The sequence below is a fragment of the Pleuronectes platessa genome, chromosome 10 (assembly GCF_947347685.1).
Source record: "Pleuronectes platessa chromosome 10, fPlePla1.1, whole genome shotgun sequence".
NCBI lineage: Eukaryota > Metazoa > Chordata > Actinopteri > Pleuronectiformes > Pleuronectidae > Pleuronectes > Pleuronectes platessa.
Window position 1 is genome coordinate 12284978 of NC_070635.1, and position 18111 is coordinate 12303088.

Genomic DNA, 18111 nt, shown 5'->3' on the forward strand with positions numbered 1-18111 from the left:
ATTATTTACTCACTTGTGCATCATACAAATTGAATACATTTATAAATGTTGGGTTTTGTGTGGGAGCAGATGAGAATAGCTGATCCAGGACCTGAGCCGTTGCTGGATGATGATTAACAGACACAACAGATGCAAAATAAGTTATTCCTAAAATATGCTTAACTGTTCTCTACTTGGAATAATAGTTTTTTGAATGGTTATACCAGAGATATTTGATGAATAATTCAGCAAAGGATGCACGCCACAACTTCCAGGAGAAAGGACAAAAACAAAGATTTTACCCTGAATTCAATAATAAAATCTGCATGAAGACATGCTCCTGTCTGAGTGAAGCATTATCAGACAGAGCTGTACGGTGAAAAAGAGACAGGGAGCGGCACAGATAACAGCTTTATATCGACTCAATCAACACACCCTCTGTTGGCTGCAGCACTGTGGCTGTTAGTGAAAACAATATCTATTATGTCCGACATCTATACTCTGTGTTGGCTCCTCAGTGTCATAGAGGATCTAAACAGAGCCTTCAAATCAGGACCCTGTGTACAAAGGCTCGACAAAGAGGCTTAATATAAGCCTGAGGTCTGCTGTCAGCAGCACCAGCACATTGTTAATGGGTTGGAATCCACCAGTTGGTATTTGTGTTAATAACCCATCTACTGATGTACACAAATGCCCAGAGTGACCCTGCATCCCATCAAGGACCCATTCCACTCGTCAACAAGGGATTTTCCTCCTGCAGAGAACCTCTGTGTGTGTGTGAGCGACTCGGGGACTGAGAGCAGGGAGAGTTATTACGGTAATAGTGGGATTATACTGCTTTTTCGGCTGTGGGTTTTCAGGACTTTGTATTCGGGTTGTGGCCTCATCCTCAGGGACCTGCTGCTCTGTATTACAGCGCTGATCTGGTCTCTGCCGACAGATGATTGGGTGACGTTAAATCCTTGTTAAGTGCTGGAGCGGGACCAGGGTCAGGAGGAGGGGAGCGATGGATGGAGGGATGGAGGGAAGGAGGGATGGAGGGAGGGTTGTGCTCTGGCTGGCTGCAGATTGGCAGGGTGATGTTGACGGAGCAGTGAGAGTTGACCTCCTTCTTTTTCGTCTTTTGCTTCACGTAAACAATCTTTCGGGAGGTCAGACAGAGTACAGAAAGGAAATGCTGAGCAACACGTAAAATGCTGAGTAACACAAACCGAATTTGAACAAAGTTTGTGACGACTTCAGAAAACGTAGTCGTGGTTTACTGCCCAACAACCCAGTTCCTGACACGTAGAGGCTGCTGGGAAACAACAGCCTGCTCAGTATTTAGTTACAGTGCAGAAATCAATGGATTTATTTATCCAGGGGACAGATGTGCTGTAGAGTAACAATCTCTTGTTTTTGAAGGACCTGTTCAGTTCACACCTTGAAGCTGCTCAGTGAAAACACCAGTCAGATCTGATGGTCGCCTCTGTGTGACACTGACCGCAGACAGATTTTACTGAGACTCTTTCCACAGCTGCATGTTGAGCACAACAGTAATGGATGAATTGGCCGATTATATATTTGAAAAGATGGCAATGATCCTTAAGATGTCTTTATCAAACCCTTATAAAAAAGAAATGAACAGTTACCTTCAATGTTCTATTATAATTAACTATAAATAAAACAATAAAACAACTATATCAAGAGGACGCATTTAAAGATGAATGACTTTTTTTAACGTCTCTGCCTTTCAATATGTATAATAAAAGTGTTTATAATGGCAAACATAAGCACAGATAGTGATGCAGGCTCTAGTTAAAATGCAACGAAGGTGTAAGAAAAGCAGTAGTGCTAATTTGATCTGTGTCTAAAATGACGAACATGTCACATAATGTTTTAATTAATTCACTTGATACTATTTTGTCAATATCTTAGGGTAAATTGAGCAGCATTTCTGAAATATGTTCCCAGAGAGAATTAATCTATAAATGGATAATATGCATACTTTATCATAATGTAGAATTTAAAAAATAACCAAGCAAATGTCTCCTCATGGAGAAGTTTGAGAGAAAGTTGTGAAACCAGGAACACTTGTCGTGAACTGACCCTTTAAGATGCAGTGGCCTTGCTTCAGAAATGTATTACACAATCAAGTCTAGAAGGTCTATTTCAGCAGCGCTGCCACAAAGAGCTCCACAGAGGAAGGTGCAGAAGGCCAAGTACACCTATACAAACACAATTATACAACAGCTACAATATACAATAGCAGATACAATGTCTATGGAATATCTTCTTGTTAGCTCAGTACATGATGTTCAGTGGGTATTTGTGCCACAGTCACGTTGGATTTAGTGTTTAGTATATAACTCTTGTCAAACATCATGCAGCTCGAGCGCCATTGATCCTCAGACTGATACTGGATGAAATGATGAGAAGTGGGACCTGAAATTCAGATGCACTGCAGAGGTCCGGAGATCAGAGGGAATAAACCTGCGACTCAGTCTCTCAGAAAAAAACCAACTGGATCCTTTCCCCCTCTCCAGCATTAGAAAGTCATTCATTCCATCCCTGCGCCAGGTCTTTGAGCTGACGGAGCTTGAAACGAGGGATTGGCAGCGCAGGCAGGAGCGGCTCCTGAGAGCTTTGCACAGACAGATAACCACTTCATCATTATCACCATGCACCACCCCCCCCCCCCCCCAGCACATGACCTCTCAGACTATTAGAAAAGTGATTTGGATCAATATCCTGCTTGGACGAGTGACACTGGTCTGTCAGACACGTGTCCTGCACCGATACCAGAGAGCTGCTGAAACAACAGACACCATCTCACATGGCCGACGTCAGGCCGAGGCAGGAGCGGGAAGAAGTGGCTTGGTGATAGTTGCTATGCCACCATTGGTTTCAGTCGGAGTTTCTCTAATGTCTGGAGTCATGGAGTTTGTACTGTGGTTAAGTTTGGGCTTCTGGCCAAGATCTAGGGATCATCTGATAGTGAGTGAGTCGGTCGGCTCAGACTGAAATATATCAACAAATATGAGATGGATTAACATGAAAGAGTCTGGATTCTGGAGCATGAATTTTAATTTCTGAACATTTGTTGTTTTGTATCATGACATGGTTGTGTTGTATGTGCCCAAACAATTTGGCAATTTACAAATACTAAAAGTCTCCTGGGGTTTTATTGTTTCTGGAAGACGGATGAATCTTTTTTCCAGTATTACCTGAACTGTCATTAACCCACCATTTAATTATATTTTATTACTCAATATCAAAAATGGTTGTTATTTGCAGGCCTTCTGAGCAAGTGAACACGCTGGCGTTAGCATTTATCTCAAACCAGGGCTGTGCCAGATTACAGAGCCACTAGCCTAGAAATGGCATTCACAGTTTAAATTCACACTGCTGCCACAGAGAAACAGCAGGTGTCGGCATAGTCACCACACTGTCCCAAACACGGTGCACACGCTGACAGGGAGCAGCGCTTCAACTGTTATATGCATTAAGGACAAGTTCAACGTCCCAGAGACCCAGTTATTACACAACAAAGTTGCTTAACAAATCCCCACAAAGTGGCGATCATCCATAAAACAACAATTGCTCCCAGTTTATGTAAAGGCATGCATTGTATTAGATCTCAGTAAATCTGACAGACCCAGCCACTAATCACACATGAATTCAGGGACACACACTCAGGGAGACAGACACACGCAGAGCAACACGCAACACACCCACACACATAACTCCCACGCTGCAGCTTTGTGTTGAAGGGCATATTATCTAAAATAACAGACTGAGTGATGCGGCCTCACTAGACATCACTCAGGTCATGACATAACAAACTGTGACAGTAAAGCACAATAATTCTGGTAAAACACAACTGCCTTTGTTTTTTCCTCGTCCTTCTATCAGAACGCTTCAGGTCCGGTTGACGCACTCACGATGTCGACAGCATTAAACTACAGTAGATTACTCTGAATGAGTGGCTGTGTACATGTTCCCTCCATACCACCCAGCCTCTGTCACCTAAACATGTTTCAGAGCCACATAAATCCTCTGACCCAAAGAATTATGAGTCTAGATGGACACTGAGGGACAGCATGTGGATAAAGAGCATTACTGACACACAAACACCTCTCATATGTTGTATTTAGACACAAATCTAATATGGTCTTTCAAAAAAAATATTTTTCAGTAAATAAAAAATGTCAGTAACAAACATACAAACATTTTCATTTTGAATGTAATTTATTACATAGAATACAGTCAATATCTTTAAATAAATATGAAGACGGTCGAGTCAAGAACCTCACGAGTAGAGTCATTAAAAACTGCTGTTGAAACGTGCAGCAGTTGTTGAATGTGTCGTCATGTTGGAACCAGACTGCAGACAAAGCCCAGAGAGGCTCAAGACAAACATGTAGAAGACGTGTGTGTGTGTGTGTGTGTGTGTGTGTGTGTGTGTGTGTGAGATTCATCTTTATCTGAAGTGTATTTACTGGACTGTGTGGGAGATGGTGGTCTGGAAGGCGAATGTGATGTGTTTTCGTGCATGGTCGAGGTAGGGGTCTGCGAAGGTGGGCGTGTCACCAGAGAAGTGTCTCCACTGCATCAGCTCGGACATGCTGAGATGCTTCAGCGGCGCCACCCCCCCTCCACGGCCACCTAGACGGCCGAGCTGGCAGCGCCTGTCAGAAACCGGGTCCTCTTCCTCTACGGCTGCTGAGAACGAAGACGAAGGTGAATCAGAGTGAGGTCAACTGGTGTCGGTGTGTGTGGGGCGTGTTTATGAGCCTACCCTGGACTGATCCGTCCATGCTGCAGCTGCAGTTCAGAAGGTCGTGAGTTAGAGACGGCGTGTCCGTCAGGCTGAAAAGATCTCGCAGTTCATTGGTGGAGAAGCTGGTGTGGTCAGCGCCTTTACCCAGGTCGACCACAGTCCCAGAAAGCCCCTGTTTGGAGACCTGTCTCTGGAATATACGCTCCTCAATAGTTCCTGTGAGGAAGTAACACAAACCAATGCAGAACTGTGACTCAGTCGGATTCATTGACGTGTGACTCATTGTAAGAGTCATTGTGTCCTGACCTGCAGTGAGGAGACGATAGATGTGCACAGTCTTCTTCTGGCCATCTCGCCAAACTCGAGCCATGGCCTAGACACAGAACAGAAGGTAATGATGTGGTGGAGAACACACTTGCCCACAGTGCCCTCTGGTGGACAAGGATGTAGGTCAGTGTGTTACTGTACAGTCAGTGGGGACTTCTACACGTGCACATAGGTTCATTTTGTCTGAGCTGATGGAAAAGAGAAAATTCCTGTATTCACATCGACTTTAAAGATAGATAATAAAGACATTAAGACAAAGTAACTCATTATAATGTTTTTTCTTTTGTACACAATAACTTATAGGTAATGTTAAAGAAAGGATACAAAATTGTGGCCTTTGTCATAGTCGTACTTGGGTCAAAATGTTTCACTTATTTCTTACACCGGAACACATCACTTTTTAATTGTTCACGTAGGTTCACCTTATTCTTTAGGTTAAACACATATTTGATACTCTCAATATTTGCATACATGTATTTGTTTTTCACACAGACTGATAATGAGCAGCTGTTTCCTTTAAAGTTCATGTCCAGCAGATGATTGAACAGCAGTTTAACTTTTAAATAGTATTAAAATCATATATCTACAAATCATAAATTCCAGTGATTGAAACAAGTCCACTTGGAAGGCGGCCCAGATAGTTTCAGTTTCCAGAGGGAACCAGATTAGGTGTGAAAGTACCATGAACGTGGGCGTGTGCGCGGCCTCTGTCTGCCCTGTAGCCATTGGAGTTAGTCAGAGAAAACAGTGTTGCAGACTTTGAACTCTGTTGGCATGTCCGTGTGGGTGCATGTGTGTCTTACCTGCATATCGTTGGCAGGGTTCCAGTCAATATCATAGAGCACCAGATGGGAAGCACCGATCAGATTAAGTCCCACACCTCCTGCTTTGGAGCTCAGCAGAAACACAAAGTTCTGAGAGTAGGAGCTGTTGAAACTGTCGACCAGTCGCTGTCTCTTGTTGGTAGGTGTGTGTCCGTCTAGTCGGCAGAAGGTGTAGCCCATGTGCACACAGAAGTCCTGGAGCAGGTCAAGTGTTTGAGTGTAGTTGGACACTACGACCACGCTGCAAGGACACGGATACACTGTCAAACCTGCAGTATATACAGCTGAAAGTGTATTTATGTAAGTGTAAACACCAGACACACACACACACCTGTCTGAAGTGCTGAGCTGTCTGATGGCAGCCAACAGGTCCGACAGAACAAGGAGTTTTCCTGAATCGGTCGTGTTCAATCCTCCTGACGAGTAGGATTCTGGGAAGAGATCTACCAATCCGTCATAAACTGAACTCTCCTCTGATCCGTGGTCAGCTTTCTTCTGAAAACACGACAACAAAAGGGGCTTTCAGTCAAAACTGGGATTCATCCAAATATCCGGGGAAATTCTACAGCTAAATACTACACTTTAACATCAGAACTCTAAAGACTCGAGAGTTTAATAAGTAACTACAACATACAACAATCAGCTACATTCACTACAGGGTGAGACTAGTGCCACTCCCTGACAGCCAATAAAGTATGACCTTGACGGTGGAGTACAGCAGGCTGGGGTGGTTACACAGCTTCTTCAGTGCAGTGATGCAGGCCAGGTGGGTGTGAGTTTGCGTGGAGCTCTGAAGACAGGCTCTGAAGACTCGATGGCACAGGAGACGCCTGTAGAGCTCTAGCTGCAGAGGGGATGGGTCACAGAACAGCGTCCAGTCGAGGCGGGGGGGCAGGTACCTATTGATGATCTCCTGCGTCCGTCTCAGGATGAACGTGCCGGTCAGGCGAGACAGCTCAGCTGCTCGCTCCTCACCTAAAACTCGCTCCTCCTGTTGGCAGAGAAAGACAAGTTGACTCCAGATGAAGTGTCCTCGTTACAAGAGGTGTAGATTCACAGACAACAGACAGGGGGCGCTTTACCTCTGTGCAGGAGGGTTGTCTGGAGCGCAGAATTGGCTCCTCGTACACTTTCCTGTATCCCATCGAAGACCCGAGAATCCCTGGGTTTACAAACTCTATGAGAGCATAAAACTCCTGCAGGTCGTTCTGTACTGGAGTGCCTTCAATACACAAAGACAATTCGTTATAAAACCTGCACAAGACGTCCTCCGATCTCAGAAACAACCGAGTGTGTACCTGTGAGTATGACCCTGCGACTACAGCCGAGGCTACTGAGAGCAGAGGACGTTTTGATGGTGCTGTTCTTTAATCTGTGACCCTCGTCGCAAATGACAAGACCAAACTCCACTTTTTGTACCTGAGAAAAACAAGGAAAATACAATACACGTTGCAACGGGTGAATTTGAGTCATTTGAGTTTTAAAGTAAAATCAGTTGGGATCCTACCTGCTCTTGGCAGCGCAGCAGCATCTCATAGCTGATCACCAGAACGCTGTGTAGAGGGGACAGCACAAACTGCTCTATCCTGTGGTCCTGTCAAGAAAGAAGTGATGACTTAATACATGGTTAATAAAGGATTAAGGGGAATGATACTTTGATATAACTAATTGTTTTATTAAAAAGTAATTAATTGTGACATATGTAAGTTTTCTCTGCAAGCAAATGTAATTTCCTACCAAGAGCTACAGCCATTTTTGAATTGACTCACATCAGTAGATTAAAAGAAGTGACAGAAATAAAAGCAAAACAACAGCAAACAATGGCTTTTCTCTCCACCACTGGTCACAGCTCTTGGCGAGTAAAGGATGAAATGTGATGCTAAACGTTTCTGTTGGACTGGTAAGATAACACTGGTTAATGCTTATGTTGGCTGTATAGAAATAATAAAACATAGAAGTAGCAGCTTTAAAGCAGAGACAAATCCGAGCAGAACGGATTCAAAATATAATAAAATTCTGAATATAAGAATAAAGAATGTGCATGTGGGTGCTTAACGGTTTTCAAGAAGGAAGACAATACTTTTATTTTCACATATGCTCTGAAATCTCTAGGAGACCCCCTGTCCCGCCTCCCCCTCACCTGATCCACAGTGAAAACACTGATCCTCTCGCGGCCCAGCCACTTGTTAAACTCTGCACCCCAGTTCTGCACAAGGCTGCCAGGTGTAACCACAAGGACACGCTTAGTAACTGGCTTCGCACCATACGGCCCCTGCTTCAGCAGTGTCCAGGCCAGTGCCACGCTCTGGAGGGTCTTCCCCAGTCCCATCTCATCGGCCAGGATGGCACCGTAGCGACCCACAGCTCTGAAATACACACACAGCAAACACATAGATATGATTTACTAGGAATCCTGATTATAGCTGTGATTAAACTCCTGTGAGGCAGAAACTGAATCATTTAGAGGTTATTCAAACAGCATTGAGAACATTTTACAGGAATCCTTCTATCACCTCATTCCCATGACACACTCATAGAGGAAGAGCAGGCCGTCTCTCTGGTGAGGTCTCAGGTGAGTGGTCAGGTGCGGGTCAAGCACAACATCAACTACAGGAAGTCCTGACTTGTTATTAGACCACTGGTGGTTGGGGGAGGGACGAGGCATCACCAGTGCACCTGAGGATGTACAGTATATACATGATATCCTAAATAATTCATTCATCCAGGAAAAGCTCTATTCGAAGAAGTTACGTTTCTTATTTCATCTCCATACCTGGAGCTTGGGCGTCATGGCGAGGTCTCGATGTTTGCTCTGGTTTAGTTCCTGGAGGCTCGGCTCTTCCTGCCAGGGTTGGAGGGCAGAAAGGTTTGGCTGCAGAGCGACGAGGAGGGGGGGGAGCTGACGCTGTTTGTGGCACCTCACTCTCTATTTGGACCTCTTGGAAACAGCGTCCCTTGGAAAAGGCCTCGGCAGAAATGATGCCCATCACCTCCACCTCCTTCCCACCAACCATCAGGGTTTCTCCATCAGAAAGAGCGGCCAGCTCTGACACCTTGTAGCCAGTACCTACACACAAAAGAAATGATATACATTGTGAATAATATTCAAAAGTAAAACAGCTTAAGCTTTAGAGTAATATTGAGGTTGTTCCCAAAATCACCACACTCTTCTTTAATATAAAGTGTCCTCAACAATTCCCACAATGGAAGAGGAAGCTATGCAAAATGGCATTTACTCTACAACTGTTCCACGAGATCTAGAATAAAGATTTGTGCACATGCTGCAGACAAATCTAAGCTGCAGCTGAACTGCTGATATACATTGATTGTACAAAGACAAAATGTCTCACCTTTCCCGATGTCTTTTCCTTCCATGTCTTTAAGAGTGACTGAGCGTCCTCTCGTCACCAGGACTGCATCCCCCTCCCAGCGCTTATGTTTCTTCTTACTGGCCTTACACCACATCACACTGAAGTAACGCGCTCCATCCTGACTGCAGGCAGAGTCTGACCCTGCAGGGGGCCGTGGGGTTTGAGGAGAGCCAGGACTCAACTGAGGAGAACCACTCACCCCTGTAGCAAAAAGAAATACAGCAGAACAGACTCAGACACAATACTGACCAGCAGAGGTCCCTGTTGCCCTGAGTCTACACGTGAAACCAGCCCTTCAAACCAGGTTGACCAGCCCCATTTACAGGCCTGAACCCCTGAGTGATCCTCTGGTCATCCCAAGTTCAAATAAGAAGCTAAACAGCTGTCAAAACATCCAACAAATGATGTTAGATTTAGTTATGATGAGATCCATGTTAACTTACATGTTAAGTGACAAAAAATAAATAAAAGTAGAGGAACAATACTTTCCCCAAGGCTGATTGGCCATTTTATCCCCATAATGGATATACATGTATTGGAGATAAGATAAATCCTGATCCACACCTAATTTCACCTGTTAATAGATATTACCAGGCTAATTGTGCCTGACTTTTTCCAATCATTGCATTATTTCTCAATTTTTTTTTTAACTGCCCTCTTGCAATGTTGAGGAAAGTGAAAACAGAAACCTGGATCCAGCCCTTTTATTGAATCCTCAAAGTGAATATGTTCTTCTTTGGCCCATACCCCAACCTTCCTTCAAGTTTCAAGAAGATAAGGTCAGGAGTTTTTGCGTGATCCTGCATAATAGAATACAAACCGTCAGACAAACAGCAATGAAAACATAACCTCCTTGCTAAAGGTAAAGATGCTCCACAAGTCAGCTGAAATCAGGGGGGGGGGGGGGGGGGGGGGACGTTGGACATGTAATAAACACAGGACCAGAACCGCACTGACCTTGTTTTTTTTAATAGAAATGAGCAAATACGTGGACAAACTGTAAAATAGACTGACAACACTCATATACCAACAACACAATACAATCAATGCTGTACTTACATACTTAATAACAATTACGTCACGAAACCACAGCTCCCTTCTTATGTTCACTCAACTGGCCGTCGATTCAGCCACAAGGCAGAATTTCGGACTGACCCTGATGCACTGAATTTGTCATTATAAGCATTATATTATTTTAAGGCCTTTGAAAGTTTAACTTGTGCTTCAGTCATTGTACCTGCTCTAAAATGCCTAATAGGTTTATCACATCTGATTTCTACAGATGTCATAGCAGGACTTTTTATTTACAAATAATTAACAGGGCACTAAACGACCTCCCTGATATGATAGTGACTATAGATCTTCAGACAATCTTGGATAAAGATCATTAATGCTATGCTAACATTCTTGTATTTTTACGTGTTGGCGGCTGAACGTACCAGCAAGGTACACATCGATCACGACTACAAATGTTCCCTTCCAACATCTGGACTCTAACATTTATTGGACCTGTTTTGGTCCATCACAGTGTTTGTAAAACGAGCATCTACAAGTTTTGTTACCTCTGCTGTCAAAAAGTGCAGGAACAACGATAAACTATGAACCTTGACGAGCAACATGAGGAAGGATGGCAACACGAGTCTGCCTTGTCCTGCAGTATCACACAGGATCCGGTGTCTGTACGAGGCACTATACGTTTCCACAGAAAATTCAAATTCAGAAACAGCTCTCGCTAAACTCATGAGCTGATCCGGGACTCGCTGGGGCATCTCTCGTTCCGACCCTGCTCACAAATGTGTGTGTTTGTGCTTGTTATAGAGGAATTGACAGCCCATGTCTCAGTCGAGCAGCCTTTAGTTTCTCCACTTTGATCTTGGCTCTCAGAAGTTCCTCCTCCAGCTCCTGCTTCCTCTTCAGCCCCTCTCGTTTCTCCTCCAGGAACACGGCCACCTTCCTGTGATTGGCCAACACAAGCTCGTGCTCCTCTTTGGCCAGCTGCAGAGGGCGAAACCTGTCGGGCTCGTGGTGGGAGTAAATGTCGTTCTGGTAGAGGTCGTGGCGTAAGGGCAGCGGTGAGGGGGAGAGGGGGAGGTTAACGGAGGAGGACGTAGGAGACAGGGATGCTTCGTAATCCTGCACGCTGTCCAAGTCCTGCTCCCCGTCCTGCTCCTGGCCGCCGCCCAGCCCTGGCCCTGTGTGCGTGGAGAGAATGGGGAGTTCTGGCGGTGGCTTAACATCCTCTTCAGGGTCCAGCTGGACCACCTCATGGGGGATACTGGGGACAGCTGCTGAGTAATCCTGGAGTTCAGCCAGAGAGGAGCTGCTGCCGGGATGTTCGAGGGACGAGTTGTGCTTGCTGTATATTAATCTACAAATTGAGAGAAGGATAACAAAAATTGAACGGACTCCACAGGGTTTACACTACATCTAATCAATGTCTGCATTTTAAGTGAGCTCACTAAATGCACACTAGATTAATCAGTATCGGGATTCATTTATTAATCGGAGTAGACAGGAGGGAATTAAGCGATTTACGTAATAACAAAAATTTCTGGCTTCAGCCTCATAGATGCCAACAATCTCCTTCCTTTTCAAGATGTTGTGTCACACTGGGTAACCAAGCTCAACACAAAGTGAGAATTTGTCTCAAAAGCAAACAATTAATGATTTACTTCTAATCTCATGGACCGATTAATCAATACCTGACCAGTGGCGAGTATTTTGTGTGTGAATCTACTGACCAGCTGCAGGTAAACGACAGTAACTGAAAACAGAACATGCTGTGTTTTCCCGCTAAGCCTGACCATGAACACAGTGTAATCTGATTGGGCTTGGGAAGAGCGAGTCCTGCCCCTCCCTCCTCTCCTCTCACAGTTGAATCTGTGTCTTAACTACAAACTGTTCAGGAGCTACGGATGGATGTCTGCACTCAGTAAAGTTTCTCCTGACTTTCGTGTCACCCCTTCAGTTCTCTATTGAAGTGTGTTGCGTTTGTTTAAATAATATCTCACTGTACCTGCGCAGTGCCTGGTCCTTTTCATGGATGGGCACGTGGTGAAACAGGTGAGGGATCATCTCCATGATTCTCCTGGTTGGCTCAGAGATGCTGGCTCTGTACTCCGGCTGGGCGTGTCTCCGCTGCATCACTTCCTGCTTGGCCGACTCCTTCAGCCTCTTGTAGAGGGTCCTGAGGCCCTGGGCCGTGCGATGGGGTCGGTCCCCTCCTAAGGCGTTGTACAGTTCGGCCACGGTGTCCCAGCACTTGTTCTTGTCCACGATGACTGCGTGCTTGTTGGTGTGCTCCTCAAGGATGCGGATGTGAGGACGAACCAGCTTCAACAGGTCCAGCTTCTCAGAGAGGGTGAAGTTGGAGGAGCGAGCTTTGCCCACCATGCTGGACAGAAACACAGAGCTCGATGCCATCTTATAGCATAGCGGACTCACACTGACCAAGTCAGGCTTTACGGCTGTCGCCCCTCCGTAGCCCCACTCGATAATATGGCTCCTTACGACTCCCACCTGTCTTTTTCTTTTTGTCCCTAGTGCTGGATCCTCTCAGTCCACAGTGATACAGCTACCACTGGTCTAACTCCCATACCTGCCTCATGTACCTCCTCTTCTTCTCTGAATCAAACCTAAGCTATGTCTAACATGTACATGGAGTCAGACACTACTCCTGGCTCCCCTCTCAGCTACGTTGCACAACAAAAAACAGCCTGTGCTGCACACAATAAGAATCAGGCTTAACTAGGCCAGCCTCGTTTAGGCCCCCGCCTACCACAGAGGGCTTTGGATGAATTCCTCCCAGCTTAGGCTGACGTAGCTAAGCCGCTTAAGCCCAGCCCGACCTACTTACAGCTCGGTCTCTGTAAACCCCAAACCAAGCACAGCACAGAGCAGCGCACAGAGCAGCTCTGCCGCCACATTATTACACATGCACATCTGCAGCGGCTCTGCACAAAGGGGGGAAACAGTCTCCACAGAGTGTGGAGCAGGTTATCAGGGGCCAGGAGACCGTTTTCCACAAGTGAGCGACGCTTTGAAATAGCGCTGGCTTAACTAACTGAGTGGGGGAGGGGTCCGGGAGCGCGCTGCGCATGCCCGCAGACAAACACGGTGGAGAGTGGATGTAAACAATGAGTCTGGACTCGGCGTTAAAAACACCGATGGGTGGAATCGAAACATGTACGCGGGGCGAAAGAGCCAAACCTGCAGCGAGCCGCAGATACAGTGTGTGTGTCTGTGTGCGCGTGTGTGTGTGTGGAGGGTGCAGGCACGGAGACAGGGAGCGGTGCCTCTCTGAACCGAAGCACAGTTTTAATCTCACCGCCGCTGCCACCACACCAACCCGCCAATTGACATGATGCTGGACCTGCTGTCACCCAGCCCCAGCCTTAACATCTGTGCAGTGTGTGTGTGTCATTGTGTGTTTGTCATTATAAAACACACAGCACGGAGAAAGAAGAAGAGGGCTGTCTTCCAGGTTCACGTTTTTGTTGTGTATAAAGGAAAAAAAGAACACGTGTCTTTAAGTGCCTACACACCGCTGCACAATCATCGCGCATTTATCTGTTGAAGGCAACACGGACGCTGTGCTGTTATGACCATGTTTAATAGAACTGAGTCGCTGTGTGACAATAAGAAACAACGTGCGGTGGAGCTTTGTGTCGAACCTGTCAGAACCCTCATGTCTCTGAACAGGAAACAGCATCTACTACTGAGAAGTCTGAATTCATTCACCGTTTCAAGAGTGACATATATTCACAATCAAACCTTATATAGATGCAGAGATAATATAATCAGAGGTATGAGTCATAATAATTAGCATCTGAACAGGAAATGCATTTTCCATGATTGCATAAATTTCCCCACAGCTCTTGATATTATTGTGAGTCAAGAAACTTGTTACACTTTACACATCGGTCGTTTTTTGAGACACAATCTTATTTCTAGCATTTTGCCGACGCAGTGATTTGCACCTATCGACACAGCTTCCTTACATTTGATTCTTTTTTGTATGTAATGTCTAGTGAGGCATGCACTGGACTCTTGGTCAAAAATGGATTTCATAAAATGTTTTGCACGTTGGATCAGCTGCATGACATCCTTATATTGTCAGTACACATTATATATACATTTTTCCGGTTGTGATGTTTCAATGAGAATCGATGAGGTATCAGTTTTGGCTGTAAATATGATATATCTCTCTCTCAATGACCATTATATCACGAATTTAAGGATCTGGCACAGAAATGTCATTTCATTTGTACATTTCCTTCACATTTTTTTTTTTGCCTGAGGCAGATTTTTAACAAAATAATGCTCAATAAAACTTACAGCTTCTGATTCCTGTGTGCAAGTGCCCTCTTTTTATTATTGTCATGGAAATTATTGAATATAACTGTCCTCTTTGAAATGTAACAGATCCTCCTGTCCTGACAGCTATGCTCAAAGTTCAGTTGGATAGACCTGAGGAAACATCATTATATAAATTCCACTTAATGTTTGCAGCTGCCTGATATCAGGAAATGTTAGTTACTTTGAGCCTAAATGCCCCTGTGACTATTTGATGTTCTGCCCAATGTCTATACACTTGGGAGAGAGGGGGGTATTTTGCCCCTTCGCTGACAAAGTCTGACCACTGGACACCTACTGCCTGCAGGATGTCGAAGGATGACATGAACCCTTGAGCAATGCATACAAGCTGGCCCATCTCATCTCACCCTTTGTCAGAATCTTGATACCTGCAGTGGTGTTGAAGATTCTGTCCCGCTTGGCCAAGTATTTGCTCAGTAACTTTGTTTGTGTTCAAATCTATTCTCTGTAAATTGTTTCTTGACCAATAATTAAATACTTTGATATCATTGAATTGATCACTCAGTCTGATGGTTTATTTCGTCGCCACGGAATTAAATACAAATTCCCAACACAATTATCATAGGTATTATTTCTGCGCAGCATTCATATCAATAAAGTATTGTTGTTGCATCAAAATCTGCACATTACTATTCAGCACGTAAAGTTCCAGTCATAAATCGCTGTGCCTTACCTGCTGTTCTCTTGTCTTCTGTATAGTCTGCACTGCCGTTGTCAGGATATGTTTTGTTGTTTTCATTTTCCTTACTCTCCGTTGCACTGAGAACGAGAGCCAGAGCCCTGGACAAGGCCGGAGCAGCCGGTGCAGCTTTGGGCTGAACATCACACCTTGACTTAGTCGGAGCGGGTGCTGATAGACTTCTCTGGACCTGCATGATGGGGCAAAGAGAATTTGTAATCTGGGGAGGTTCAAACAATGCATGATGATCTAGGAAGATGATGGAAATCAAGTGAATACAGGGGGATCAGACTCCAGGTAATCGATGTAGATAATTTACCTTTTCCAGTGCATTGCCTAATCCAAGTTTAGGGGCCAGGGTCTTGGATAAAGCGGCAGGACATGAGGTAGAGGCCCCAGGAGGCATAAACCGAGGCTTTTTCCCTGCATTACCAAAGAGCTGGCTGGGTGCTGCCGAGCGCCTCATTCTTCTACCAGCAGTCCACAATTATTTATCTAGTTAAGACAGAAAACAATACCAACATTACATCATATCACCTAATTAAGAGGCAATTTAAGAAACAATCAGTTCAATAAGCCAATGCATAGGGTAGAGTGATGTTTGCCTGTTTATTGTTTAAATCCACTTGTCTCAGTGTTTCCCCTGAATAAATTCAGAGATGATGCCTTTGACTTTAACAGAAAGAGGATTTTTGGTGGCGTATAAACCCGTTGTTACTGAAATTAGTATAAAGACATGGATTTGATTAATTACCTAATCAATAATTTGTTTAGTTTTAAAATTGCAGACTCACTTATCTATATCAGAATAACAAATTAAAATAAACAAATTACAAAATATAGCGTTTAAAATATAGAAAGTCCATCTTCACAGATTAAAAAACACATTTGTTTGAGTGTTTCCAAGAACAATCACATTGAAACCTCTATTTATACATAATTCCTCAGCAGAGCATGAAAGGTGGAGACATTGGTAGACAACAACATAAGGACTGCAATCGTCCATCTTGGAGTTTGAGCTGAATGCTGATGATGGATGTGGATCACGGTGGTGGATCCTGATCGTGGACTATGATTACATCAAGGCTGCTTGACATACAACACGTTGACTTATTCTACCATTACTGACAATAAGTCCTAAATTCACTTGTCATCGCTGCTCCGTTCATCTCTGTCAGACATTTTCTTTTGTATAAATACTTGCTGCATCTGTTACTGCTCTCTCTGAGGTTCCCATGTTTTCCCCTGTCAATAGGGTTGATTGTTGATTGAATTGATTTATTGCATTCCCATGTGCCACCTACAGCTTTTTCACTTTTACAGTGACTAAAGCTCCAATACAGTAGTTTGCTGTGTCTGAAGTGAACTACATTTGACCCTAAACGTGCTGTCTTTAACATCTGTACACAGAACATGTTGTGCAAACACCTTACAGTACTGATGCAAATAAACCCTTCCTAATGTTTAGTCCTGCATATTTTACTATTCTCACTAATCACTTCCTTTAGGACTTGAGCTGCCACATAAGACAAAGATCTAATCGAGGTCTCTTCACGTTTTAAGCGTCTTTCACACGCTGACACATCCAGATCAACACGTCCAGCTCTGTGGCTACATGACGCTGTTGTATCATGTAGCAGGTTAGCATGACAGCTAACTGGCTCGCTGCAGTCACTCGCTGTGTAAGCGCTGTCCTGTTGGACAAAGTGAGACAACGTCTGATAGTTACCGACACGAACCAAACGTCTGAAGAAGACATTCAAAGTATCAAACTCTCACTTTATTCCACGTTCACTCGTTCACTCGCGTCTCGATCCTTCAACTCCACATCCTGTTCCGTTTCTCCCGCGGAATGATTCAAAGCCCCCGATTGGTTACTCCCACCGCAGTGGGCGCGGTCCAGAGGAGTGAGATGCGCTCGTTTTTTGATTGGACTCGAGTTTGCCGCACACCTCCTCTTCTGCTTCTCCTCCTCCCGCCCGTCCCCGTGTTACAAATCGAGCACACCCAGAATGCTCAAGACAGCTGACCTCGCCTCATCCCTTTAACTGATGACGTCACACATAGAAGAATGCTTTGCAAAATGTAGAAGTTGTTGAGAACTGTTGAGATATTCAATAATGTCTGTAAGAAGGAGTGATTTCAGAATTATATTATTTCCTCTCTTATTTGTCTTATTTGCAGAAGAACACGTCATTTAAGTCGTTATAATTATATTAACTTATGATAGTAAACAAATTTCAAATGATGTCTTAAGTTTCTCAATATGATGACGTTTCTCAATATTCTATTTTATTTTATTACAGGATAACAGATTAAGATGAGCCTATACATCCAACTCTTTCTCTGGTAACTAAAATAAATATAAAATAATTAAGTTGGTAGTGTCTCAAAACTATTTTAGTTATAAAAAATATATATATTTCTAGGAGGATCCTCTTTATTTTGATATAGTAGGTCATTATTTTGAGGTTGTCATATAGTCCCAATGAAGATTAAGATTTAGAAACCCATCATGAGCATAAAAACATAGTAGGCATTGTTATACAATACGTTATTCTGCACAATCATTAATGCTTAATATTCAGTAATCAGTAGTAATAATAGAGCTGAAATGCAACACTCGATGTGGCCTAGTGGGTAGAGTGACCGTTCTCGGACAAGAAGGTTGGCTGTTAAAGTCCCACTCTTCCTCATCTGCATAACAAAGTGTCCTTGGCAAGATACCGACAGTGTTGCAAGTTCACTACTCTCATGAACTAGTTCAAAGTTCAGTTCATACAAGTAAACATG

The 18111-nt window shown here is 44.1% G+C and overlaps 2 protein-coding genes across 4 annotated transcripts; both read right to left on the reverse strand.

Moving 5' to 3' along the window:
* Window positions 1–4255: 4255 nt before the first annotated feature.
* Window positions 4256–17292, reverse strand: rad54b (RAD54 homolog B). 3 transcript variants are annotated; one of them, XM_053433392.1, is made up of 16 exons: window positions 17126–17292; window positions 15638–15813; window positions 15313–15508; window positions 9243–9464; window positions 8666–8959; window positions 8406–8568; window positions 8033–8258; window positions 7400–7486; window positions 7191–7311; window positions 6975–7114; window positions 6593–6883; window positions 6224–6387; window positions 5872–6133; window positions 5048–5114; window positions 4760–4957; window positions 4256–4683 (listed from the first exon to the last, which is right to left on the reverse strand). In XM_053433392.1, the coding sequence occupies exons 2-16, from the start codon at window positions 15782–15784 to the stop codon at window positions 4457–4459; spliced, it is 2805 nt and encodes a 934-aa protein (XP_053289367.1). In that variant the 5' UTR covers window positions 15785–15813; window positions 17126–17292; the 3' UTR covers window positions 4256–4456. The 3 variants fall into 3 exon arrangements, with proteins under 3 accessions (XP_053289367.1, XP_053289368.1, XP_053289365.1); XM_053433393.1 differs by having other exon boundaries at window positions 4256–4680; window positions 17098–17292; XM_053433390.1 differs by having other exon boundaries at window positions 17098–17292.
* LOC128450000 (fibrinogen silencer-binding protein) lies at window positions 10214–13010 on the reverse strand. Its single transcript, XM_053433394.1, has 2 exons — window positions 12280–13010; window positions 10214–11631 (listed from the first exon to the last, which is right to left on the reverse strand). Exons 1-2 carry the CDS (start codon window positions 12684–12686, stop codon window positions 11076–11078), a joined length of 963 nt encoding a protein of 320 aa, XP_053289369.1. The 5' UTR covers window positions 12687–13010; the 3' UTR covers window positions 10214–11075.
* Window positions 17293–18111: the final 819 nt, after the last annotated feature.